Genomic DNA, 27,597 nt, shown 5'->3' on the forward strand with positions numbered 1-27,597 from the left:
CGGTCACCGAATCTGTTGTTGAGAAGCGTACGAACACTTCTACCGAAATGTGCAGGAGCTCCATCGTGAATGAACGACATGTTGTGTCGTACTTGTAAAGGCACATGTTCTAGCAGCACAGGTAGAGTATCCCGTATGAAATCTTTATAACGTGCTCCATTGAGCGTAGGTGGAAGAACATGGGGCCCAATCAAGACATCACCAACAATGCCTGCCCAAACGTTCACAGAAAATCTGTGTTGATGACGTGATTGCACAATTGCGTGCGGATTCTCGTCAGCCCACACATGTTGATTGCGAAAATTTACAATCTGATCACGTTGGAATGAAGCCTCATCCGAAAAAGAGAACATCTGCACTGAAATGAGGATTGACACATTGTCGGATGAACCATTCGCAGAAGTGTACCCGTGGACGCCAATCAGCTGCTGATTGTGCCTGCACACGCTGCACATGGTACGGAAACAACTGATTCTCCCGTAGCGCTCTCCATACAGTGACGTGGTCAACGTTACCTTGTACAGCAGCAACTTCTCTGACGCTGACATTAGGGTTATTGTCAACTGCACGAAGAATTGCCTCGTCCATTGCAGGTGTCCTCGTCGTTCTAGGTCTTCCCCTGTCGCGAGTCATAGGCTGGAATGTTCCGTGTTCCCTAAGACGCCGATCAATTGCTTCGAACGTCTTCCTGTCGGGACACCTTCGTTCTGGAAATCTGTTTCGATACAAACGTACCGTGCCACGGCTATTGTCCCGTGCTAATCCATACATCAAATGGGCATCTGGCAACTCCGCATTTGTAAACATTGCTCTGACTGCAAAACCACATTCGAGATGAACACTAACCTGTTGATGCTACGTACTGATGTGCTTGATGCTAGTACTGTAGAGCAATGAGTCGCATGTCAACACAAGCACCGAAGTCAACATTACCTTCCTTCAATTGGGCCAACTGGCGGTGAATCGAGGAAGTGCAGTACATACTGACGAAACTAAAATGAGCTCTAACATGGAAATTAAGCGTTTCCGGACACATGTCCACATAACATCTTTTCTTTATTTGTGTGTGAGGAATGTTTCCTGAAAGTGTGGCCGTACCTTTTTGTAACACCCTGTATATGATAGACATGCTGATATGGTGTAGCCAGTGCCTCAATGCATGGACTAAAATTTAGCTACTACACCTCCAGTACCATCAAAACTGTGAACTGTGTTGGAGATGCAAGATGATAACTGATCGATTCTGAAACAGCATGAACGATTCTGAGTAAGTCAAACGTAAGAAAAAATATGGACACTCGTACTTGTATAGAGAGAGACATACCATCATCATCAAGATCCTGGGACGGTATTGCTAGAGGGGTTACTCTTCATACATGATCACGCATCAAATCTAAAACAACAACATAACAATCAATAAGTATCGAAAATAGAGGTGGACACATACGCATCTATAGAAAATATATGGTACTTACAGTCAAGATTCTCATCCTCTGCAAACACGTGCCTTAAATCCACAAACATCTCATCACTGAAGCAGTGCAATGGAACACTGGTCATCATCGACCACATCTTTGAAAGGAGGACACTTTTTGCTGCTGGTGGTGGTAACACTGTCACCGCCTGACCACTGCATTATGACATCACCTGCAAATACTAGGAGTATACTGATGTGAAACTGAGCCTGCTGGGCCATCTTAAAAAGGTGGAGTGGTGGTGGGTGTAGATTTTACCCAGTACCATTCCAGCATCTGCCAGGAGTGGATGCATGCCGTGGTGGCTCTTAGGTTAGAGTGCTAGAGGCATGCTTGTGACATAAGACAGTTCCCAAATCATTTATTTATAATCCTATTCAATAGTACCGTTGTACTATCTAAACCACATACAAAACAACTATTCTCATTCAGTCTAAGGCGATGCAGTGGAGGGTATCTGTACCTTTACAGATCTCTAAAAGAGGTGTTTTTGTAAATGTCATGTATCCATAAAGATCTCTCTGTACCTTCCACATAAACATTTGTGCTGTATGATTGAAATTTCGAAATAATGTCATGGTATCTTCAAAAATCATTCTGTCTTCTTCCCAGTTGATGCCATGATAATGTCGGTTTAGCCACAACACACTTTTTTGCGTTTTGAGGCAGCTGATGTCTCTGAAAGACTTAAGTGTTGTGGTAACTTGCCCCTCGTTTGCGAAAATGATAAATGCGACGTTTGTATACGTGAAATGTCAGTGTTCATAAAAAAAATCTTAAAACATCTACACTAATAATAGAACTATAAAACTGTCATGTCTGTCTATTTGAACACGCCAGTCTCCAAAAGTACTGGACGAATATTCTTGGAGTTTTCAGAGATAACATGAGTGTAAATTCGGGAAACATATAGGCTCTATTTCATCAAAATCAGTCGATGGAAAAAAAGGCAGCGTGATTTAAAGTTTTATGCAAAACCGAGATGTCTGTCTGTCTGTTTGAATTCGTTAATCTCTAAAACTAATGCATAAATTTTCATGAAGTTTTTACAAATAAAATCATATTTACTTGCATAAGGTGTACGGATTTATTGATTTTCCTTTGTGTATCAAAAATTGAACGATACTGCTTTGCTTCTTTCGATAGGTTTTATTTATATTTGATTTCATTCCTAGGAAAGTCTTTTACCTCAGTGACAGAAATATTTTCAGAAGTTTACATTGCTCACAGAATTAAGTGCCACAATCTGTCTTTACTTGGCTACTCCTTACATTTACATTTCGTTTTTGTTTACAAATAAAAATGCCTAGAAAACAGTAGTGTTTTTCTGAATACACGAATACTCCAGAATGGCAGAAACACTATGCAGTCTCAAGAATCCAGTGAAAATCATTAGGTGAGACTTGCGTCGGCTCAAGACCATCAAACTGTAACTCACGTTTTGGAATCTCCTCCCGGATGTGAGGTCTGATGTAACTCTGATCAAGAGCATCATGCATTATCTCACTCCTCCCCCACAGAGGCTTATTAAAGTTACTTCCCTCCAACATAGCATCACAGAAGCGGAAATTCTGACTAGAAGTGGTGCATGTGAGAAAATTTTTATACCCTGAAACCCACTTATTCTTAACTATTTACCATTTCGCTTTAAACATGTGCAGTGCATGGTGATTTTATGTTATACCATGACCATTAACAAAGCACAAGTCTAGACATTATGTGTTGCATGTGTGGACCTTCGTGTCAGTTGCTTTTTGCATGTCCAGCCCTACGTGGCTCTCTCAAATGTTAGTGAAGCAAACAAGCTATTCATTCGAGTTCCCAAACATTCTAGTTCAAATGCAATATACAAAGAAGCTTTATAAATCAAAAATAGATTCCCTATGCACGAAGTCTGGGATACAGCTATAAATAAATACCCAGGCATCACTCGGTTTATCAGGTAGTTGATTATAATGTTAGCAGTTAGCAGTTTGAGGCGCCATTATGAAACAGTTTAATTGTTTTGCTAATCCTATTAATTTATAGAAGTCTTCACACAATTCTGTTAAGTGGGCTGTAGTTGCTGATGCAGTATTGATGTGAATGCTGCTTATTTTTCTATGAAGTTTTTAGGGGCTTCAGATTCGATATAAACATCCATTGACCACTCTTCACTGACACATTCTGTTTGGAAAAAATCTATAACGACATGTAGAGCTCGTTCCTTAAATTTTCTCAGACTGAGCAGACATCCCTTATTCATTTCACTCTCGTAATATGGAGGATAAAACATAGAATGCATGTCAAAAAACAGACCGTATACCTTATTGGCCAATCTTGTTGTAAGTTATCTTATGAGTAAAATTAGAATTTAAGTATACTCAGACATCTGTTAAGTTACAATTTTCGAATTCGCTTGAGTCACATATGAGGTCTGCTGTCCTATTGGTTTGAAATGTGAGGATGATAAATCGAAATGTTTCTAACTGAACTGACGTCTTAACGATCCATGGCTGTCTAAATGAGCTTTGAAGTAGGGGATATTCAAACGGCTCCCATGATCTGAAATTTAAAGGCAATTGAATTCCAGAGCCAAGTATTTGCATTTCTAAGAGTACAAACATTCTTCATTGGGTGCACTGACATGAGGACATAAGGTACCTTCTAAATTAATTTCCTGAGCACAGTCTTCTTCTCTTCTCCATTAACACCTTGGTTATATGAATTACCATCTGCTCCACTTCATACTAATATAAGTTTCTACTTCCTATTCACTAGAATCCTCCTCTTATCTTCAAACTACCCCATAAGTATCTTGAAATGTATGCATGTACTAAATTGCTTGTGCATGTCTGCCAATGGTGGTTTGTCCATAAAACATCCTGCATTTTCTAAACTGTTCGAGTGTGATCTTGATGCTGAAATGTATGTTTTTAAGGTTGATATGATACCTGCATTCCAATGTCATTCAATCCATATCTTATTTCCTGAAAAGGAAAGTGAGTGTCTTATGTGTAATATGGGATATTCCTATGTGACTCACCTCCTTTTTCATGAACTTAACCTCCAAGCGCAGGAAACTCCAGCTTGGAATACTCAAAGCATCCCAGTGTTGAATCACAGTGTGAACCCATCATTTGCGGTATTAGGAATGGTGTTGTACGTTTCTAAACATGTCAGCGCAATACTCCAACCCGCTTTGCCTAGTAAGCGGAAAGTAATACGCTCTTATTACAGTTGATGTATCATTTAAAGTCAAAGAGTATGACCTTGAAGCTCAGATGACGAACTGATGTGATGATTACTGTTTTTGTACCTTTTTTGTAGCTGTGAGGATCAACATTAGACATAGATGTCCACAGAGGTATGTATTGAACTTTTAGTAGAGTTTAAAAATATAAAATGTACAGTTACCGGCAAAGCAGCGGCGTAATTCTTCAGGAGGCTGTAAGTCGTTGAATGATTCGAAGTAACAGACACTATTTTGGGTTCTGCTTCTAACATAGGCACTCAGCGAGTTCCAGGTATTCCCGCAATGTCTAAATTTACAACTACACATTTATTAGATTTCCACATAGGCTTGGATAGGGTATTTCTCACGAAAACTCCGCAAAATCTTTCGATAGAGGACTTTTTAACGAATTTATGCAGGTCGATATTTGTAAGTGGTCCGTCGGGCACTATAGTTACTCTTTTTTTTTTTTTTTTTTTAATGAACGATCCAAGTCCTTCCCTGTGTGCTTTTACACGTAGTCCTTTCACATTAGCCACAGATTCCATGAATGTAACGTTCCTTTTATCCTCGTTAAGCTGTTGTGCGTTTTCCTCACTTTTTTTAACTATTCTATTGATAGATGCCACACTACTGCTAGGGAACCAACTGCTGAAAGCCCCGCCAAGGCTGGAATAAGGAATGGAAGGATATTACCTGAAGTGCCTGGCAATGGTAGGACTCTACACGTTTTAAACATTTTTCCTTTTGAGAATCCTTTAGCTGCAGCCAATGATAGCTGAATGCATTTTCTTAAACATACTAATGTGCCTTTCTTCTTCTTTTTCTTCTTCTTTGAGTGATGAGCAGCATCTATAAATTGATTGAAATTTAGCCCCATACCCATTTAAGTTTTGCATGCATTGCTTTATCTACTAAAAGTGCGGCGATGCTGACAAACACCGATATACCTTCTTGAACATATTTCCTTAGCTCAATCAGCTGGTATAATGTCTGTGGCGTGTCGTCCTGAGAGGTCCTTATTCGCTGCGTATGCAATATCAGGACGTATGCAGACCAATCTAAAACACTGATAACCGTGTCACTACGTGTGTGTCATTTCTCAAACTTGATTCCAGGTCCACAGTAGTTGTATGTAGGGGTATGAAGTTCTATTGGCAATTTATTGAGAATACCACTACCTATGCTGATGTGCTTCCCACCATGCCTGCTATGCTATTGCACTGTTTGAAGCTTATGTGTCTTCTTATATAGCAAAACGGCGCCCTTCACCCATCGGTTATGTGATGAAGGGAATCCAAGCAATTTAACAAGAACCTTTTCCCATTATCGCCTTATAACACTTTCTGTGAGAAAGACGTCTGTTTCACTGCTTCTTTGTAATTCTTCTCTACAAAAACTACTTTTAGTTTCATTACCATTGCTATTATTCAAAACATAAGTTCTAGGGTTTGTTCATTGTACATTGGAAATTGGAAATATCTCCGTTGACTGGTTTGGGAGATACAATTTCTCAAATGCTGTCTTGTGTTTTGAAATACAAACAAAGTTAACTACATTAAATTGCCGTTTGCGTTTCTAGTATTTTAATACGACTGTGAATTGTATTTGGAAGCTCACTATCAAGTATTTCAATTGGCCTAATTTTTATTGTCCTGTAGACAGAGAGGTTACACATGTGAATGATTTGTGGAAGATATTAGTCCAGTTATAAGAACCACGAAGATTGAAACGCAGCCGTATTTGCATTTTCATTTTCCGGTTCAAACGCTCCAAAATACGCCGAGTAGTGGCATATTTCATATCACTTCATTACCACCTTGATATATCTATTATAGAACTCTCCATCATTATCTCTTTGTAAATTGTGTGGAATGCGGTTGGTTCATATCTGCAGCAGTTGTTCCAAAACCTATGCAATTGCCTTCCCCGTCTTTATTTTCATATGTAGAGCCCATGAAAATTTCGAGTACATGTGAATGAGCTTTAAAATGTATTTTAAATCTTAATTTTCCCTTGAATATTGCTTCATATCTATAAGATCCCCCTGCCATAAGTCATGCAAACCTTGAATTACAATCACCCTACTTATAATTTTCTTGTGTACTGGTTTAAGGAACTCTTAAATAGCTATCTCCATTGTTATTGAATGATACGTCTTTCTCTAACCTCTGAAATTTATTGAAATGGTTTCATTCACATGTGCTATATCCCCAGCTGCAGATGATTCTGTGAGCAACAATAATCGTTCATCTCTTTTTTGGGGGGGAATGTGCTGTTAATTTTCTTATTCTAACTGTCGATAATGCCTCTGCCAGGTACATCTGCTACTTGCATGTTTAATAATGGATTTATTTCGAACTGTTGGTGATTTTATTCTTACTTCAGTAGCTTTCTTACATACTTATATCACATGTAGTATATGACCATATATACTGGTAAATAGTAGTCTAATTTTGTGGTTTTTAAGAATATTACATTCAGATGTTCTTTTGAACTGTCGATCTGTATTGCATTCTTGGTTAAACATATAGGTTGAAAAGCCAGCATATTTGGGTTTTCCTTGCTTACTTTGTAAGTTCTATATATCTGCCGATCGCTGTAATGTCTAATGAAATAACCAACAATATTATCTTCCTCCTCTTCTTTAACCTTCGAGAATAGTTTGAGAGATCCTGTGACCGGCCTAAACGTGTCTCTGAGTGACTGGTCCTTTACCAAAGGCCCTAATTTCAGCAGTCGCAGTTTCTCTCGGATAGCCTTACGTGTTTCAACGATTTTCTGTTTTATTAACGTGTTATTATATACTAAACCGACTTTGGAACAGAATACAACTTACGTACACTCGTGTTTGCCTTCTTTTCAATTACATTTGCAGTTAACTCGCTTGTCTCCTTTCCATTTACATCAACCCTAGCAGTTAACTTGTTGATTAAACTCAGAATGGTTTGAGAATAAATATTCAATTCGCTGGTACTTTTGTTGAGTGCTTCCGACCTAGTATAACATTTAATGCTATCGTTGAGCATTCATGTCAATGTACAGACGAATGTTCTGCCTTTCCATCTCAGACTGATAGTGAGTGGATGATCGGCGAAACTTGACTATACTGTAAACTATAATGATGCAATTACCCACACTCCATCATCTATTAAAACATCGTCATTCAACTGCCTTGTTTTATCGATAACTAAAAATACATACTGTGAATGATTGCAGGGATCTCTAAGTAAAGTTGTAAATTCGTCACATGTCATGTCAGTTCCTGCAAGTGCCTGGTAAATGTGCTTTACATTCATGTTATCCTGTTTGAAGGCGATAATAAGTTTCGCAGTACCTCTTGTCAGTTCGTCTGAACCCCTGGATTATGTTTGTCTTAGGTAGATGACATCAGCATCTCAATGATGGCCAAAACAAATGTATTTGCAGATTTGATTCTGATTTTCCACTATGACATCGTCAAATATGAATATTGTATTAGGTTCTACTCATTTAGGCAGCAGGACATAATCTCTGGGTGTGAAAATTTTACATATAATACCGTCAATGCCTGAATTCATTTCCCCATGTTACTGGTACTTGGGATGTAATAGCGTTTTTGAAAATATGTATACATTCTCAAAGCAAATACCATCTGGATGCATTAGTATGGACATGAGAATGTCCTGCAGTCAGATGGGCGGATGACAAATGATTTGATACTGCTTGGCAGTTATTCTGTTTTTCCAAAGTATTCCCAGACCAATCTGTTACAACAAAGTCTTTGTGAAGGGAATGTTTCATCCATCCACTCATGTTGAATGCTAAATGACTGCATTACCAGACAGGTTTTTTTGAGGGAAAAAGGAGAACATTGGTGTCATACACATGCTTCATTTACTTCTGCAGGTAGCTGGGTATATATATTATTCAAATAACATCGCAGTTCTATCCCTAGATCATGTGCTGTACACTCATACACAGTTCCATGTATTAACATGCAACACACATGTTCTTCCGTAGGATTCAGAACTTGCCGCGAAAGTTACTGTAAATTGATTCACCACGTTTTGTAGATTCTAAACATGTAAGGCCACCAGCTCGATCTCTGTTCGAGTGTGCGCTGTGTGGCAAAATGGCTTTATATTAAATTCGTGAAGGTCTGTTCCTGCACGTGAGTCGATTTTGTTTAGTTAAAAGTTTTGATTCCTCATGGAAATTCGCACTGATCTCGTGATCATCCAGTGTCACTGCAGGTTTTGTTTGAGTATTTCAAGTAAAGATTCTTGCAACCGCTTTTGAGTTTTACGCAGCCTAAACCACTCTGTAGGGGATAATATACAAGAGCGTGGCTTTTCAAAAATCACAGCTGGGTTGAATTCATGATTACCGCATTTTCCGATGCTGACACATTTACTTCCACTTGAATTTAGGGTTAAAGTCGTATTGGAAATGGCATCATCTGGAAATAAGAAAATAAAACGAGTTAAGCCTCCCTGAACAGTACAATACAGCCATACGCATACACAAGAACATTCATGCAGCTTACATGATGTTGATTGTTTAGTTGGAGCCTGATGTTTTATGATGGTCATATTACCTCACCATTCGCACATTGCTAACTGCAGTCATTACTTATTGGTGATACACACACACACACACACACACACACACACACACACACACACACACACACACCAACTTTCACGGCAAGTTCTGAATCCTATGGAAGAAAATGTAACTCAATTTTTTATGCGTGTTGCATGTCAATACATGGGACTGTGTGTGTGTGTGTGTGTGTGTGTGTGTGTGTGTGTATTACACATTTTAAAAATGCAGAGTGGATAACATAATGAGAAAAGGGTGTGATCACTGTGCTACAGTTGCATGGGAGGAGGAACCTAATGTTAGAGTCATTGCCAAGATAGAAGAATATGTTCAGTCTATGGAATGGACCTGCTACCACAACTGTATTTGGAGCCTAGTTCTAGACCTGGGACTAAATCAACTGCACTACACTGCCTTTATTCACTTTTTAGGCTGATGATGTACTAACAGAAAGGCTATTTATGCATGATCGTGATCTTCAAGTTTCTTTATTGGCTGATTGAGTTCTCCCAGCTTTCAATCAATATATTCCCTGATTATCACATCAGAATGTTCATTTATTATTATTTGCCTTATTGTCTTGCTCTGATGTCGCCAAAATTCGTTCATTATTTGGAGTAACTTGAAAGTAATTTTTTCAGATTCCTGATGACTGAATTTTCGTGGGTCTGCTATAAATAGACCTTCTGGTCGTTACAGGATTGAGTGCTTTTCTTTGTGAATAAATAATATGCAGTAGAAAATCACGTTAAGTAGTTATTTATGTTCACTGATATATATATATAGAGTGAAAAATATGTGGCAATAACCAGAACATCCATTGTTGCAGCTATAAACAGCAACCATACTTTCGTGTTGGAATGTGGTACAGGTGTGAGGATAATGCAAACTTCGACTGGTAGGAGAAGAACACCTTTGTTTAACGGGCAGGTTTCTACATGTATGGGGAATCAACATCTTTTGTTCCAGTTATGAATAACTACCCATTCAGATATGAACAGAATATGGCTGAACTGGCAATCATATCTCTCACACAGTCCTGCTGCAGCTGAATGCGGTGTGGTGCCCTCTGTATTTGGTGGAGTGTGGAGTGGGATGTGGCAGACATTTCCTGGTGGCAGGGTGGGTGTTGGTGGGCAAGTAGAGTGGACAACCCGCAGTCAGAGCAGGTGGATGAGCTGGTGGTGGCTGTGTCTACAGAGCACATGGCATAGTGGCCGTGACTTGCAGCCTGACTCCATGGCATGGTACACACAGCTGCCATAAATTTTCCCAGTGTAGCACAGGTGGACAGATTGAAACTTAGGGGGGATTGGGACTAGGTTTCACACACAGTTGGTTTGAATCATACTTAACAAAAAGAATGCAAAAGGTTGTGCTGAATGATTCAGACAATGTTGGAAATGCATAAAATATTAGTTACTGCTGTAAAATCACAAAGGGCATCCCATAGAGTTCAGCTGTGAGTCCACTCCTATTCCTTATATGTATATATGAACGACCTTCCAGTTAACATTCAGCAAGTACATTTGGTACTTTTTATGGATCATACTAGTCTTATAATAAATCCCATTAGAGAGAAAGTAACAGAATAATTGGGTAAATGTTATTTTCCCAAGAATTATTATGTGGTTCTCTGAAAATGGACTCTTCCTAAATTTTGAAAAAACGCACTACATTCAGTTCTGTACAATAAATAGAGTCCTAACAAAACTGATGTAGCACGTTGGCAGGAGTCAGTAAGGAGAGTCGAATGCTACAAATTTTTGGGTGTACATCGCTGAGTGTCTCAAACATTTACGTCCAGCTACTTTTGCTCTTTGTATAATTGCTAATTTTGGATACAAATGTTCAGCCTCCTGACATATATTGCATATTTCCACTCAATAATGTCTTATAGAATTATTTTGTGAGGTAACTCGTCAATTAGAAAGAAAGTATTGAAACGAGTGGTAAAAATAATATGTGGTGTTCACCCACAGAAGTCATGTAGGTACCTCTTCAAGGAGCTGGACGTTTTAACTGTGTCATCACAATACATATTTTCGATAATGAAATTTTTTCATAAACAATCCATCACAATTTGAGAAGTTCGTATCTAATGGTCTAGCGGCTAGTGTTTATGTCTCTGGATCACGGAGACCCGGGTTAAATTCCCAGTCAGGTTGCAGAATTTCCTTGCCCAGGGACTGGGTGTTTGTGTTGTTCTCATCATTTCATCATTATTCGGGAAAATGGTGAGACTGGACTGTAGAAAAGATTGGTAATTCGTATGGGCACTGATAACCACGCCGTTAAGCACCCCACAAATCAAAATCATCATCATCACAATTTGAGAAGGACAGTGATGTACATACCTTCAATGCTAGAGAGGGATTTTTGATCATTTGCCGAATAATATAAAATGTCTGACAGATAACGAAGGAAGTTTTAAATGTAATTTAAAACCATTTCTCCTGGACAACTTTTTCTATTCCATTGACAAATCTCTGCTTAAAAGCTAGTAATGAACTTCGTTTTTAAGTGTAGTTGCATGACTAGGAATAAAATGACAATGTGTTCATTAATGTTAACAGTCATCATGTATACATATCCTGTAAACTGATTCGTTCCACAACATTTCGATAAAAGAAACACTCAGAAAATCTGTGTAACATACAACTAACTAACTAGCTACTGCAGACAGCATGGGAGCCGTACAGAATGTACCATATGGTAGCAGCAGAGCATGGCCACAGGGGTGGTGCACAGGACTCTTCCTCTGATGTCGCTTAAATGCCTAAACTTTCCTAGCACAGCACAGTCGAGCATATCAAAACTTAGGTTGGAATGGATTTCAACTTAGGAGAAGCAATATGTGTGTGACAACTTCAAGGGGTAAAAAACCCAGGAATTCTGCAATCATGTAGATCAGAGTATATAATATCTTGGGGGAAAAACATGTCACTGAAAGTCGGTCAGCAGGCAAGTCCAGACTGAGACAGGGCTGGACTTGCATAGGGGAAAAACGTTCTTTGTTTCAGGTGAGACAATAGCCTTTGGCCTAGAACTGATATAGGGGGGGAGGGGTGTGACCTTGAAAGAAAATGCCCTTAATTCCAGAATCACAGGCAGGACAAGAATCTCTTTCACCTATCAGGCAAACTTGGACCTGCAGGGGAAACAAACATCTTTTGTCCCAGGTGAGTGACATCAGAGGAAAACCCAGAAAATCTTGCAACAATGCACTTTGCATTTCTATTCCAGGGCAGCCGTCTTGGATTCTGACATTATAAAGTTGTGCCACTTGACCAGGCCAGCTATCTTAGATCGCCATCTTGGATACTGACATCATGCCAAAATGCAAATGTCACTCTATCTTGGATCACCATCTTGAATTTTTTAATTTCACATCATAATAGTGCACTAGCTTGGATTTTTTAATTTTCCACCAGTTTATACTTAGAACAATAGCACTACTTCCACAGTGTCATCATAGGATTCTGAAAACCATGTAGCACAATTGGGTTATCTTTGAATTTCCCTCCAAATTTTGAGAGTGTGGACATTTTTGTGTTCTTTGTCTTTTGTACATAGTGTAGTTGGCTTCTGTCAGAGGGGGTGGGAGGGAGGGAGGGGGATGTGTGATCTGGCAGACACAAATGATGTCACAGGGGGAGGTGTGAGGGCAGGGGGAAATCTGGCAACAATGCACTTTGTGCTTGAACTGGCACAGCATATCCACTCTCATGATCACTGACAGAATTACTATGTAGACATTCCCAAAGAGGTCAGGCCTATTTGTTGTTATTAGATCCAATGTATTTCCGTCATAAGTGGGCTTCAGAACAATCTGTTCTGAATAGTTCCCAGAGAATGCATTATGTAATATTTCTCAGAATGTCCACCACACACAAACTGTAATTATTCCATTCGATGGTTGGATGATTAAAGTCTCCTACAATGATGACAGTATGACTGCAGAAATTATGTACTAGTGAACTTAGGTTTTTGGTTACATCTGGAGATGAGTGAGGTGGTCGACAGAAGAATCCTAGTGTATGTTTACACCCACCCTTGATACTAAGTCTTGCCCAGCCAATCTCCACATGCAGTTTCAATTCCTACATTGGTGGTCTTGAGTTGCTTGCCTACTGCGACAAATACTCCACCTCCATTTCCTATTAGTGTATCCTTTCGATACATGCTCGAATTTTTCCCAAATATTTCACTGCCTACTTATAAGTGGACTCATACTGTCATGGCCGGCTGGAGTAGCCGTGCTGTTCTAGGCGCTACAGTCTGGAGCCGCGAGACCGCTACGGTCGCAGGTTCGAATCCTGCCTCGGGCATGGATGTGTGTGATGTCCCTAGGTTAGTTAGGTTTAAGTAGTTCTAAGTCCTAGGGGACTGATGACCTCAGAAGTTGAGTCCCATAGTGTTCACAGCCATTTGAACCATTTGAACCATACTGTCATGTTTTTTGTGCTTCTGCTTTGAGGTGAGTATGTGGACACGGAACCTGTATTCTGGTTTTCTAACGGAAACGCCGCTGCTGCTTCTGTAGAATACGGAAGACAAGATTCGAGAGTGTTTACTAAGCAGCGTGAGACTGCTGGGGTGTCCAGCAGTCATATTTCGTCTCAACGTGCAAATGAACAGGGCATAGGCGGAGTGAAAGAAGTTCTTCAGTTCACAGAACGTAGTCTTTCAGCAAGCACATGCAGTATTTCTACACATACCAGTGTTCCACATACAAGAATATGGTGGACATTTCGTATACACACTCTCTGCACTTATCATGTGCAGTGTTTTCTACAGCTCAGAGAAAGGGATGAAAGTGAAAGATTGAAATTTTGTCGATGGTTAATGCCGTATCACCGACTAATCCATTAACACTGTTTAATGATAAAGTCACATTCACCCGTGGCGTTGTCAAAAACACTCGTAACTCAAGTCGGTGATCCGATGAAAACCAACAAAACTTCGTGAACAAACTTCTTCAAGAACGATTACCTTTAAATGCGGGGTGTGATATGCTTGACGATTAGTAGATTGGCCCTGTTGTGTTAGCGCATCATCTTGGACCCGTTAGCTACACCTTTTTGAAGACGAGCTTCCAGCATTGATGGAAGAGGTTCCTTTGGCTATAAGCATTAGTATGACAGGGCCCCTGCACATTCTAGTCGACAGGTGATGTAGCGTCTAAACCTAATATTCCACGGAAGATGGGTCGGCATAAATTGTTACTTTTCATGTTCAGTGAAGTTTCCAGACGTTACTCGTTTAGAGTTTAACTTGTGGGAATGGTTGGAAGGCGAAATATACAAAGAAAAAGTAAATAAGAGACGAACTGATCGTCTGGATGATGAATAGTGCTGCCCTCATACAATAATGTGAAAGATTTTGTCAAGAGAATTCGAAAGTGCATTGAAGTTGGAAGCGGAATTTATGAAAATCAACTTTGAACTTAATCATTTGCGTCCGCGTAACATCTTGTTTGAGTATTTTTTTGTCTTATAGTCTAACAGCAGTGCCTGTGTAACAATTAAAAATGTTTTATTGGAATACGTCCTCCTAAAATACACTGACTGAAAAATTCGCGACACCAAAAAATAATTAATGTAGAGTAATGACATTTCGGGGGTACATTTGTCTAGATAACGTGTTTAAGTGATTAACATTGCAAGATCAAGGGTAAACGTAAGCGCGAGATAAGCCATTTCAAACGAGAAATGCTGGTACATTAATAACCGCTGTATACGCCAGAATGTTGAATGCAAGAATGCAAACGTGCATGCATTGTGTTGTACAGGTGCCGGATGTCAGTTTATGGGATGCAGTTCCATACCTGTTGCACTTGGTTGGTCGATACAGGTACAGTTAAAGCTGTTTATGGATGACGCTGGAGTTGTCCTCCAATGATGTCCCATATGTGCTCGACTGGAGACAGATCTGGGGGTCTAGCAGGCCAAGGCAACATGATGACACCCTGTAGAAGATGTGGGCGAGAGTAATGCTGTTGGAAAACACCTACTGGAATGCAGCTCACGAATGGCAGCACAATAGGTCGAATCACCAGACTGACGTACAAATTTCCAGTCAGGTTGCATGAGATAACCACGAGAGTCATAGAAAATCGCTCCTAGACCATAACTCCAGGTTTAGGTCCAGCGTCTAACACCGAGGTAGTCTGGCTGGCCGCAGTGGCCGAGCGGATCTAGGCACTTCAGTCTGGAACTACGCAACCGCTACGGTCGCAGGTTCGAATCCTGGCTCGGGCATGGATGTATGTGATGTCCTTAGGTTAGTTAGGTTTAACTAGTTCTACGTTCTAGGGGACTGATGACCTCAGATGTTAAGTCCCATAGTGCTCAGAGCCATTTGAACCATTTGAGGCAGTCTGGTTGCGAGCCCTCAACTGGCCTCGTTATAAGGAACACATGGCAATCACTGGCACCGAGGCAGAACCAGCTTTCACCAGAAAACACAACAGACCTCCATCCACTCCTCCAATGACTATTCGCTTGGTGTCGCTAAAGTCGCAAATGACGGTGGTTTGTAATAGTTCGTTGTGTCACTGTGGTGCCAAAGACTGCTCATGCTGCAGATGCAGTACGCTGAACTAGAGACATACGGCGAACACGGTCTTCCCTTTTGATAATGCCACATGGCCGCCCGCATTTCGATCTGCTTGCGACCGAACATTCCCGTGATCACCGTTGCCAGCAATCATGTACAGTGGCTACATTCCTGGCAAGTCTTTCTGCAGTATCGCAGAAGGAACATCCAGCTTGTCGTAGCCCTATTACACGACCTCGTTCAAACTCAACGAGGTGTTGGTAATGGCCTCTTTGTCACCTTAAAGACATTCTTGACTAACATCAACTCATCACGTCCAGTCTCAAAGGCAACTGATGTTCACGACCGTTACTGCGTGTATTTAAAACAAACTTGATTTGCATGTTCAGAGTGACGCTATTAGCGCCACACTTACCCGACTGGCATAAAATTCGAAAGGACGTCATGTTTCTGATGTTGAAACACGCCTACTAACTCTCGTTTATATCGCACAACTCTTTCTTCTTGTTGTTTGTTGTTGTTGTGGTCTTCAGACCTGAGACTTGTTTGATGCAGCTCTCCATGCTACTCTATCGTGTGCAAGCTTCTTCACCTCCCAGTACCTACTGCAACCTACATCCTTCTGAATCTGCTTAGTGTATTCATCTCTTGGTCTGCCTCTACGATTTTTACCCTTCACGCTGCCCTCCAATACTAAATTGGTGATCCCTTGATGCCTCAGAACATGTCCTACCAACCGATCCCTTCTTCTAGTCAAGTTGTGCCACAAATTTCTTTTCTCCCCGATTCTAGTCAGTACCTCCTCATTAGTTATATGATCTACCCATCTAATCTTCAGCATTCTTCTGTAGCACCACATTTCTAAAGCTTCTATTGTCTTCTTGTCCAAACTATTTATCGTTCATGTTTCACTTCCAGACATGGCTACACTCCATACAAATACTTTCAGAAATGACTTCCTAACACTTAAATCTACACACGATGTTAACAAATTTCTCTTCTTCAGAAATGCTTTCCTTGCCATTGCCAGTCTACATTTTATATCCTCTCTACTTCGACCATCATCAGTTATTTTGCTCCCCAAATAGCAAAAATCCTTTACTACTTTAAGTGTCTCATTTCCTAATCTAATTCCCTCAGCATCACCCGACTTAATTCGACTACATTCCATTATCCTCGTTTTGCTTTTGCTGATGTTCATCTTATATCCTCATTTCAAGACACTGTCCATTCCGTTCAACTGCTCTTCCAGGTCTCTGACAGAAATACAATGTCATCGGCGAACCTCAAAGTTTTTATTTCTTCTCAATGGATTTTAATACCTACTCCGAATTTTTCTTTTGTTTCTTTTACTGCTTGCTCAATATACAGATTGAATGACATCGGGGAGAGGCTACAACCCTGTCTCACTCCCTTCCCAACCACTGCTTCCCTCTCATGTTCCTCGACTCTTATAACTGCGCCGGCCACGGTGGCCGAGTGGTTCTAGGCGCTTCAGTCCGGAACCGCGTGACTGCTACGGTCGCAGGTTCGAATCCTGCCTCGGGAATGGATGTGTGTTATGTCCTTGGGTTAGTTAGGTTTAAGTAGTTCTAAGTTCTAGGGGACTTATGACCTCAGCTGTTGAGTCCCATAGTGTTCAAAGCCATTTGAACCATTTCTTATAACTGCCTTCAGGTTCCTGCATTAATTGTAAATAGCCTTTCGCTCCCTGTATTTTACTCCTTCCACCTTCTTAATTCGAAAGAGAGAATTTCAGTCAACATTGTCAAAAGCTTTCTCTAAGTCTACAAATGCTAGAAACGTAGGTTTGCCTTTACTTAATCTATTTTCTAAGATAAGTCGTAGGGTCAGTATTACCTCACGTGTTCCAATATTTTTACGGAATGTAAACTGATCTTCCCTGAGGTCGGCTTCCAGCAGTTTTCCCATTCGTCTGTAAAGAATTCGCGTTAGTATTTTCCAGCCGTGATTTATTAAACTGATAGTTCGGTAATTTTCACATCTGTCAACACCTACTTTCTTTCGGATTGGTATTATTATATTCTTCTTGAAGTCTGAGGGTATTTCGCCTGTCTCGTACATCTTGCTCACCAGATGGTAGAGTTTTGTCAGGACTGGCTCTCCCAATGCTACCGAGCGAGGTGGCGCAGTGGTAGCATACTGGACTGGCATTCGGGAGGACGACGGTTCAATCCCGCGTCCGGCTATCCTGATTTAGGTTTTCCGTGATTTCCCTAAATCGTTTCAAGCAAATGCTGGGATGGTTCCTTTCACAGGGCACGGCCGACTTCCTTCCCTAATCCGATGAGACCTATGACCTCGCTGTTTGGTCTCTTCCCCCCCCCCCCCCCCCCCCCCAAACAACCCAACCGTCTCCCAATGCTGCCAGTAGTTCTAACTCTTTCTTGTTGATATGTATTTTTTTTTTTTGTTAGTGTACTTATTATTCCTCCTGAAATACCCTGTAATATGCGGCAGAAGTAACTGTGGTGAGAGCAGTAGCTTACCGAGGATGTACATCATGAAGAAGTTGGTGTCGGTGGCGAGCCCGGCGACGGCGCGGCCCAGCACGAAGAGCGGCGGCGCGTGGGCGGCGGCGGCGAGCCCGTTGCCCGCGGCGGCCAGCACCCACGCCACCAGCAGCGCCAGCCGGCGGCCCGCGCGGTCCGCCACCGCGCCCAGCGACAGCGTGCCCAGCACGCAGCCCGCGAAGAACGCGCTCTGCCCCCACGCAGCCAAGCCGGACCAGCCCTCCTGCGCATGCGCACCAGTTCGGTCATACATACTACTTGGAAAAGTGAACCCGAGAACTGACCAGGGTTGCAGCACCGTCCGGTTTACGGACAAGACAAAGGCAGCAGAGAGACACTACTGGCCATTACAATTGCTACACCAAGAACAAATGCAGATAATAAACTGATATTCATTGGAGAAATATATTATACTAGAACTGACATGAGATTACATTTTCACGCAATTTGGGTACATAGATCCTGAGAAACCAGTACCCAGAACAACCACCTCTGGCCGTAATAACGGCCTTGATACGCCTGGGCATTGAGTCAAACAGAGCTTGGATGGCGTGCACAGGTACAGCTGCCCATGCAGCTTCAACACGATACCACAGTTCATCAAGAGTAGTGACTGGCGTATTGTGATGAGCCAGTTGCTTAGCCACCATTGATCAGGTATTTTCAATTGGTGAGAGATCTGGAGAATGTGCTGGCCAGGGCAGCAATCGAACATTTTCTGTATCCAGAAAGGCCCGTACAGGATCTGCAACATGCGGTCGTGCATCATCCTACTGAAATGTAGGGTTTCGCAGCGATCGAATGAAGGATAGAGCCACGGGTCTCAACACATCTGATATCTAACGTCCACTGTTCAAAGTGCCGTCAATGCGAACAACAGGTGACCGAGACGTGTAACCATTGGCACCCCATACCATCACCACAGGTGATACACCAGTATGGCGATGACGAATACATGCTTCCAATGTGCGTTCAGCGCGATGTCGCCAAACACGGATGCGACCATCATGATGCTGCAAACAGAACCTGGATTCACCCAAAAAAATGACGTTTTACCATTCGTGCACCCAGGTTCGTCGTTGAGTACACCATCGCAGGCGCTCCTGTCTGTGATGCAACATCAAGGGTAACCGCAGCTATGGTCTCCGAGTTTATAGTCTATACTGCTGCAAACGTCGTCGAACTGTTCGTGCAGATGGTTGTTGTCTTGCAAACGTCCCCAACTGTTGAATCAGGGATCGAGACGTGGCTGCACGATCCGTTACAGCCATGCGGATAAGATGCCTGTCATCTCAACTGCTAATGATACGAGGCCGTTGGGATCCAGCACGGCGTTCCGTATTACCCTCCTGAACCCACCGATTCCATATTCTGCAGTCATTGGATCTCGACCAACGCGAGCAGCATTGTCGCGATACGATAAACCGCAATCGCGATAGGCTATAATCCGACCTTTATCAAAGTCGGAAACATGATGGTACGCATTTCTCCTCCTTACACGAGGCATCACAACACCGTTTCACCAGGCAACACCGGTCAACTGCTGTTTGTGTATGAGAAATCATTGGAAACTTTCCTTATGTCAGCACGTTGTAGGTGTCGTCACCGGCGCCAACTTTGTTGAAAAGCTAATCATTTGCATATCACAGCATCTTATTTCTGTCGGTTAAATTTCGCGTCTGTAGCGCGTCATCTTCGTGGTGTAGCACTTTTAATGGCCAGTAGTGTATTAACAGTGTACTCTACACCTACGGTATTCTCACAAGTAGAGTGCCATCGCACGCTACACATCGGTACCCAAATGGCCTCCATGGCACAACTATTAAACATCGGCCCTCTAATCTACACTGATGAGCCAAAGCAACTGGTACAAGCATGCGTATTCAAATACAGAGATATATGAACCATGACCTTGCCGTTGGTGGGGAGGCTTGCGTGCCTCAGCGATACAGATAGCCGTACCGTAGGTGAAACCACAACGGAGGGGTATCTGTTGAGAGGCCAGACAAACGTGTGGTTCCTGAAGAGGGGCAGCAGCCTTTTCAGTAGTTGCAAGGGCAACAGTCTGGATGATTGACTGATCTGGCCTTGTAACAATAACCAAAACGGCCTTGCTGTGCTGGTACTGCGAACGGCTGAAAGCAAGGGGAAACTACAGCCGTAATTTTTCCCGAGGGCATGCAGCTTTACTGTATGATTACATGATGATGGCGTCCTCTTGGGTAAAATATTCCGGAGGTAAACTAGTCCCCCATTCGGATCTCCGGGCGGGGACTACTCAAGAGGATGTTATCAGGAGAAAGAAAACTGGCGTTCTACGGATCGGAGCGTGGAATGTCAGATCCCTTAATCGGGCAGGTAGGTTAGAAAATTTAAAAAGGGAAATGGATAGGTTGAAGTTAGACATAGTGGGAATTAGTGAAGTTCGGTGGCAGGAGGAACAAGACTTCTGGTCAGGTGACTACAGGATTATAAACACAAAATCAAATAGGGGTAATGCAGGAGTAGGTTTAATAATGAATAGGAAAATAGGAATGCGAGTAAGCTACTACAAACAGCATAGTGAACGCATTATTGTGGCCAAGATAGATACGAAGCCCACACCTACTACAGTAGTACAAGTTTATATGCCAACTAGCTCTGCAGATGACGAAGAAATTGAAGAAATGTATGATGAAATAAAAGAAATTATTCAGATTGTGAAGGGAGACGAAAATTTAATAGTCATGGGTGACTGGAATTCGAGTGTAGGAAAAGGGAGAGAAGGAAACATAGTAGGTGAATACGGATTGGGGGACAGAAATGAAAGAGGAAGCCGCCTGGTAGAATTTTGCACAGAGCACAACATAATCATAACTAACACTTGGTTTAAGAATCATGAAAGAAGGTTGTATACATGGAAGAACCCTGGAGATACTAAAAGGTATCAGATAGATTATATAATGGTAAGACAGAGATTTAGGAACCAGGTTTTAAATTGTAAGACATTTCCAGGGGCAGATGTAGACTCTGACCACAATCTATTGGTTATGACCTGTAGATTAAAACTGAAGAAACTGCAAAAAGGTGGGAATTTAAGGAGATGGGACCTGCATAAACTAAAAGAACCAGAGGTTGTACAGAGATTCAGGGAGAGCATAAGGGAGCAATTGACAGGAATGGGGGAAATAAATACAGTAGAAGAAGAATGGGTAGCTTTGAGGGATGAAGTAGTGAAGGCAGCAGAGGACCAAGTAGGTAAAAAGACGAGGGCTAGTAGAAATCCTTGGGTAACAGAAGAAATATTGAATTTAATTGATGAAAGGAGAAAATATAAAAATGCAGTAAGTGAAACAGGCAAAAAGGAATACAAACGTCTCAAAAATGATATCGACAGGAAGTGCAAAATGGCTAAGCAGGGATGGCTAGAGGACAAATGTAAGGATGTAGAGGCCTATCTCACTAGAGGTAAGATAGATACCGCCTACAGGAAAATTAAAGAGACCTTTGGAGATAAGAGAACGACTTGTATGAATATCAAGAGCTCAGATGGAAACCCAGTTCTAAGCAAAGAAGGGAAAGCAGAAAGGTGGAAGGAGTATATAGAGGGTCTATACAAGGGCGATGTACTTGAGGACAATATTATGGAAATGGAAGAGGATGTAGATGAAGATGAAATGGGAGATATGATACTGCGTGAAGAGTTTGACAGAGCACTGAAAGACCTGAGTCGAAACAAGGCCCCCGGAGTAGACAATATTCCATTGGAACTACTGACGGCCGTGGGAGAGCCAGTCCTGACAAAACTCTACCATCTGGTGAGCAAGATGTATGAGACAGGTGAAATACCCTCAGACTTCAAGAAGAATATAATAATTCCAATCCCAAAGAAAGCAGGTGTTGACAGATGTGAAAATTACCGAACTATCAGTTTAATAAGTCACAGCTGCAAAATACTAACACGAATTCTTTACAGACGAATGGAAAAACTAGTAGAAGCCAACCTCGGGGAAGATCAGTTTGGATTCCGTAGAAACACTGGAACACGTGAGGAAATACTGACCTTACGACTTATCTTAGAAGAAAGATTAAGGAAAGGCAAACCTACGTTTCTAGCATTTGTAGACTTAGAGAAAGCTTTTGACAATGTTGACTGGAATACTCTCTTTCAAATTCTAAAGGTGGCAGGGGTAAAATACAGGGAGCGAAAGGCTATTTACAATTTGTACAGAAACCAAATGGCAGTTATAAGAGTCGAGGGACATGAAAGGGAAGCAGTGGTTGGGAAGGGAGTAAGACAGGGTTGTAGCCTCTCCCCGATGTTGTTCAATCTGTATATTGAGCAAGCAGTAAAGGAAACAAAAGAAAAATTCGGAGTAGGTATTAAAATTCATGGAGAAGAAATAAAAACTTTGAGGTTCGCCGATGACATTGTAATTCTGTCAGAGACAGCAAAGGACTTGGAAGAGCAGTTGAATGGAATGGACAGTGTCTTGAAAGAAGGATATAAGATGAACATCAACAAAAGCAAAACAAGGATAATGGAATGTAGTCTAATTAAGTCGGGTGACGCTGAAGGAATTAGATTAGGAAATGAGGCACTTAAAGTAGTAAAGGAGTTTTGCTATTTGGGGAGCAAAATAACTGATGATGGTCGAAGTAGAGAGGATATAAAATATAGGCTGGCAATGGCAAGGAAAGCGTTTCTGAAGAAGAGAAATTTGTTAACATCCAGTATTGATTTAAGTGTCAGGAAGTCGTTTCTGAAAGTATTTGTATGGAGTGTAGCCATGTATGGAAGTGAGACATGGACGATAAATAGTTTAGACAAGAAGAGAATAGAAGCTTTCGAAATGTGGTGCTACAGAAGAATGCTGAAGATTAGATGGGTAGATCACATAACTAATGAGGAAGTATTGAATAGGATTGGGGAGAAGAGAAGTTTGTGGCACAATTTGACCAGAAGAAGGGATCGGTTGGTAGGACATGTTCTAAGGCATCAAGGGATCACCAATTTAGTATTGGAGTGCAGCGTGGAGGGTAAAAATCGTAGAGGGAGACCAAGAGATGAATACACTAAGCAGATTCAGAAGGATGTAGGTTGCAGTAGGTACTGGGAGATGAAAAAGCTTGCACAGGATAGAGTAGCATGGAGAGCTGCATCAAACCAGTCTCAGGACTGAAGACCACAACAAACAATGAACAAGCAGAATAGGTGCGGCGGTCGGCAACGCCTATATGAGATAACAAGTGTCTGGCGCAGTTGTTAGATCGGTTACTGCTGCTACACTGGCAGGTCATCAAGATTTAAGTGAGTTTTAACGTGGTATTATAGTCGGTGCACGAGCAATGGGACACAGCATCTCCGAGGTAGCGATGAAGAGGGGATTTTTCGTACGACTATTTCGCAAGTGTACCGTGAATATCAGTAATCCGGTAAAACATCAAATCTCTGACATCACTGCGGCCGAAAAAAGATCCTGCAAGAACGGGACCAACGACAACTAAGGAGAATCGTTCAGCGTGAGCGAAGTGCAACCATTCCGCAGATTGCTGCAGATTTCAATGCTGGACCATCAACAAGTGTCAGCGTGCGAACCATTCAACGAAGCATCATCGATATGGGCTTTCGGAGCCGAAGGTCCACTCGTGTACCCTTGATGACTGCGTGACACTAAGCTTTATGCCTCGCCTGGGCTCGTCAACATCAACATGGACGTGTACGGGTATAGAGATAACCTAATGAATTGATGGACCCTGCATGTCAACAGGGGAGAGTTGAAGCTGGAGGGGGCTCTGTAATGGTGTGGGGTGTGTGCAGTTGGAGTAATATAGGATCCCATCAGATACTACTCTGACAGGTGACACGTACGTAAGCATCCTGCCTGGCCACCTGTATCCATTCATGTCCATCGTGCTTTCCAATGGACGTGGGCAATTCCAGCAGAACAATGCGACACCTCACGTGTCCAGAATTGCTACAGAGTGGTTCCAGGAACACTCTTTTGAGTTTATAAACACTTCCGCTGGATACCGTACACCCAGACATGAACATTATTGGCTATATCTGGAATGCCTTGCAACGTGCTGTTCAGAAGAGATCTCCAACCGCTCGTACTCTTACGGATTTATGGACAGCTCTACAGGACTCATGGTGTCAGTTCCTTCCAACAATAAATTACGGATGTATGGACAGACCTACAGGATTCGTGGTGTCAGTTCCTTCCAGCACTACTTCAGACATTAGTCGAGTCCATTCCACGTCGTGTTGCAGCACTTCCGCGCTCTCGTGGGGGCCCTACATGATATGAGGCAAGTGTACTAGTTTCTTTGGCTCTTCAGTGCATATCTTAATTTCGCTGCTCAGAAATACACTACCTTACTAAAACACTAAAGCACCCATGAGATTTACTTACATGTGAATATAATTTTTTTTTTTTTTTTTTTTGTTAGACAATGTTTATGTCCCATTTAGAACTCAAGATGTGAGTGACTGGCGACGTACTAGAACGTGACTATTTCTCTACCGAGACCTGTGACCTTGCCCTCTGACAAGTTTCATCAAATTCGATGAACTCAGGGTTAGTGAACGAGCAATCTCCTACAGTTATATTCTTGCATTTCTCCAGAAGATGCAAATGGAGAACTATATTCTGAAATATTTTGAGCAATGGATAGAACAGCTGTAGATATTTATGGTGTCAAACAAATCCTATGAGGGTCTATCGAATGGAAACTGACTTAAAGAAACTGTTATAGAAAGTGAAGAGGAAGTAAATGAAATAAAATGGTAGATATGATACTGCAAGAAGAATATGACAGAGCACTGAAAGAGCTAAGTCGAAAGTAGTTTACTGGAGTGTACTACGTCCCATCATAATAATGGAGATACTTGGGAGAGCCAGCCAATACAAAGCTATTTCATCTTATTTGTAAGCTATTGGAGGTGGGAAATACCCTAAAGCTTGAAGCAGATTCCAAAGAAGGCAGGTGCTAACTGTTGTGAATATTACCGAACCATCAATTTAATAAGTGATGTTGGAAGAATACTGATACGAATTATTTACAGGAGAATGGAAAAACTGGTAGAAGCTTATCTTGGTGACATCAGTTTTGGTATAGGAGAAATGTAAGAACACGGGAAGTCATACTGACCGTAAGACTTATGTTATAAGATAGGGTGAAGAAAGGCAAACCTAAATTCAAAGCATTTCTTTATTTACAGAGAGCTTCTGACAATCATGAATGGAACACGCTCTTTGAAATTTCGATAGTACAGGGGTAAAATACAGGGAACAGAAAGTTATCTACCTCTTTTACAGAAATCAGACTGCGATTATGAGAGACGAGAGCATGAAAGGGAGGCATTGTTGAGAAGGGAGTGAGACAGGAGTGGAGAATCTCTCCAATGTTATTCAGTCTGCACTTTGAGCTAACAGTAAAGGAAAACAAGAGGAAATATGGAAAGGGATTTCATGTCCAGGGAGAAGGAATAAAAACTTCGAGGTTTAAACATATAACACGTCAGCCTCAGTTGCAAATAGAAACCAATCTTTACCTAGGTCTCAGCCAAAATAATTTGGCCTTCTCCAGAAGCTATTGACACTAAACTATTGCATGCCAAAGTTTGTCCATGTCAAGTATAAAACTATAGCACCGTAGTACCCAGTCATAAATCTACATTACTTAGCTGAAGGGAAACATCAAGCCCCACTGCGCGGACGAGGTCGGTTGGCCTCGAGAGCTGCGCCGGAACTAATCGCAGCGAGCAGCTATGTACCGGGCACAGCTGATGGTCATGCGCATGCGAGCGTGGAAATATAGATGCTTAACAGTAGCTACCCATACGTTAGGAATTGGATTAATATAAGCATTAAAAATGTTAATGGTGTAATATGTAACCGAACTTACTTCTGAGGAGAAAGAGAACCCTATAAACGGATTCGGAACCCGTAAGAAAGACTAGCTATTACTCGGCAAAATTATTCCTCAATTTTCAATACATTAGACTAAAGAAACTGGAGTCAGGCGTCGGCGACTGCAAAGGCAACGCAGCATCAGGGCCGGTGAATCAAAGATTGAAACCTACGAAAAAGTTCTTATTTCTCAATCGTAGCTGGTCATTAAGTAGCTTTTCTTTATAAAGCAACAGGTGTTTAAAGATTTGCAACTCCTCAAGGATGTCAAGTCTAGTACCTTTCACAGGACTCACATTCGGGAGGACGACGGTTCAATCCCGCGTCCGGCCATCCTGATTTAGGTTTACCGTGATTTCCCTAAATCGCTCCGGGCAAATGCCGGGATGGTACCTTTGAAAAGGCACGGCCGACTTCCTTCCCCGTCCTTCCCTAATCCGATGAGACCAATGACCTCGCTGTCTGATCTCCTCCTCCACAACAATCTCAACCTCTAGTGCCTTTAACCTCGCAATTTAATAGCTCTGTGTTATTTGGTGGATTAGGAGCATGGGCCAATTGAACAAGGTGCTCGGCAAAAGTCGAGCCACGCGTGCCATCACCACTTTTCGTGGGTATATGTTCGTTATATCTACCTGAGAGGGCTCTCCATGTCTGGCCGGTGTAATAACTCGAGCAATCATTACAAGTGATTTTGTACACCCCAGAACGAGATCTACATCTACATCTACATGATTACTCTGCAATTCACATTTAAGTGCTTGGCAGAGAGTTCATCGAAGCACAATCATACTATCTCTCTACCATTCCACTCCCGAACAGCGCGCGGGAGAAACGAACACCTAAACCTTTCTGTTCGAGCTCTGATTTCTCTTATTTTATTTTCATGATCATTCCTACCTATGAAGGTTGGGCTCAACAAAATATTTTCGCATTCGGAAGAGAAAGTTGGTGACTGAAATTTCGTAAATAGATCTCGCCGCGACGAAAAACGTCTTTGCTTTAATGACTTCCATCCCAACTCGCGTGTCATATCTGCCACACTCTCTCCCCTATTATGTGATAATACAAAACGAGCTGCCCTTTTTTGCAGCCTTTCGGTCTCCTCCGTCAATCCCACCTGGTAAGGATCCCACACCGCGCAGTAATATTCTAACAGAGGACGAACGAGTGTAGTGTAAGCTGTCTCTTTAGTGGACTTGTTGCATCTTCTAAGTGTCCTGCCAATGAAACGCAACCTTTGTCATTAGTATTCTTTAACGAAAGGATCAGGTTCTTTCGGAGGCTGTTATTCGTAGAATATGCAATCTTAAAGCCGTGGCTCTTTAAGA

The 27,597-nt window shown here is 41.8% G+C and overlaps 1 protein-coding gene across 1 annotated transcript in view; it reads right to left on the bottom strand.

Moving 5' to 3' along the window:
* Positions 1-27,597, bottom strand: part of LOC126471203 (organic cation transporter protein-like) — a 342,130-nt gene that overhangs the window by 206,362 nt on the left and 108,171 nt on the right. The window contains exon 3 of the mRNA XM_050099316.1: positions 18,348-18,594. Within this exon, the coding sequence (XP_049955273.1) occupies positions 18,348-18,594 (247 nt within the window). The remainder of the gene's footprint in view (positions 1-18,347; positions 18,595-27,597) is intronic.

Source organism: Schistocerca serialis, chromosome 3 (assembly GCF_023864345.2).
Source record: "Schistocerca serialis cubense isolate TAMUIC-IGC-003099 chromosome 3, iqSchSeri2.2, whole genome shotgun sequence".
NCBI classification, from domain to species: domain Eukaryota; kingdom Metazoa; phylum Arthropoda; class Insecta; order Orthoptera; family Acrididae; genus Schistocerca; species Schistocerca serialis.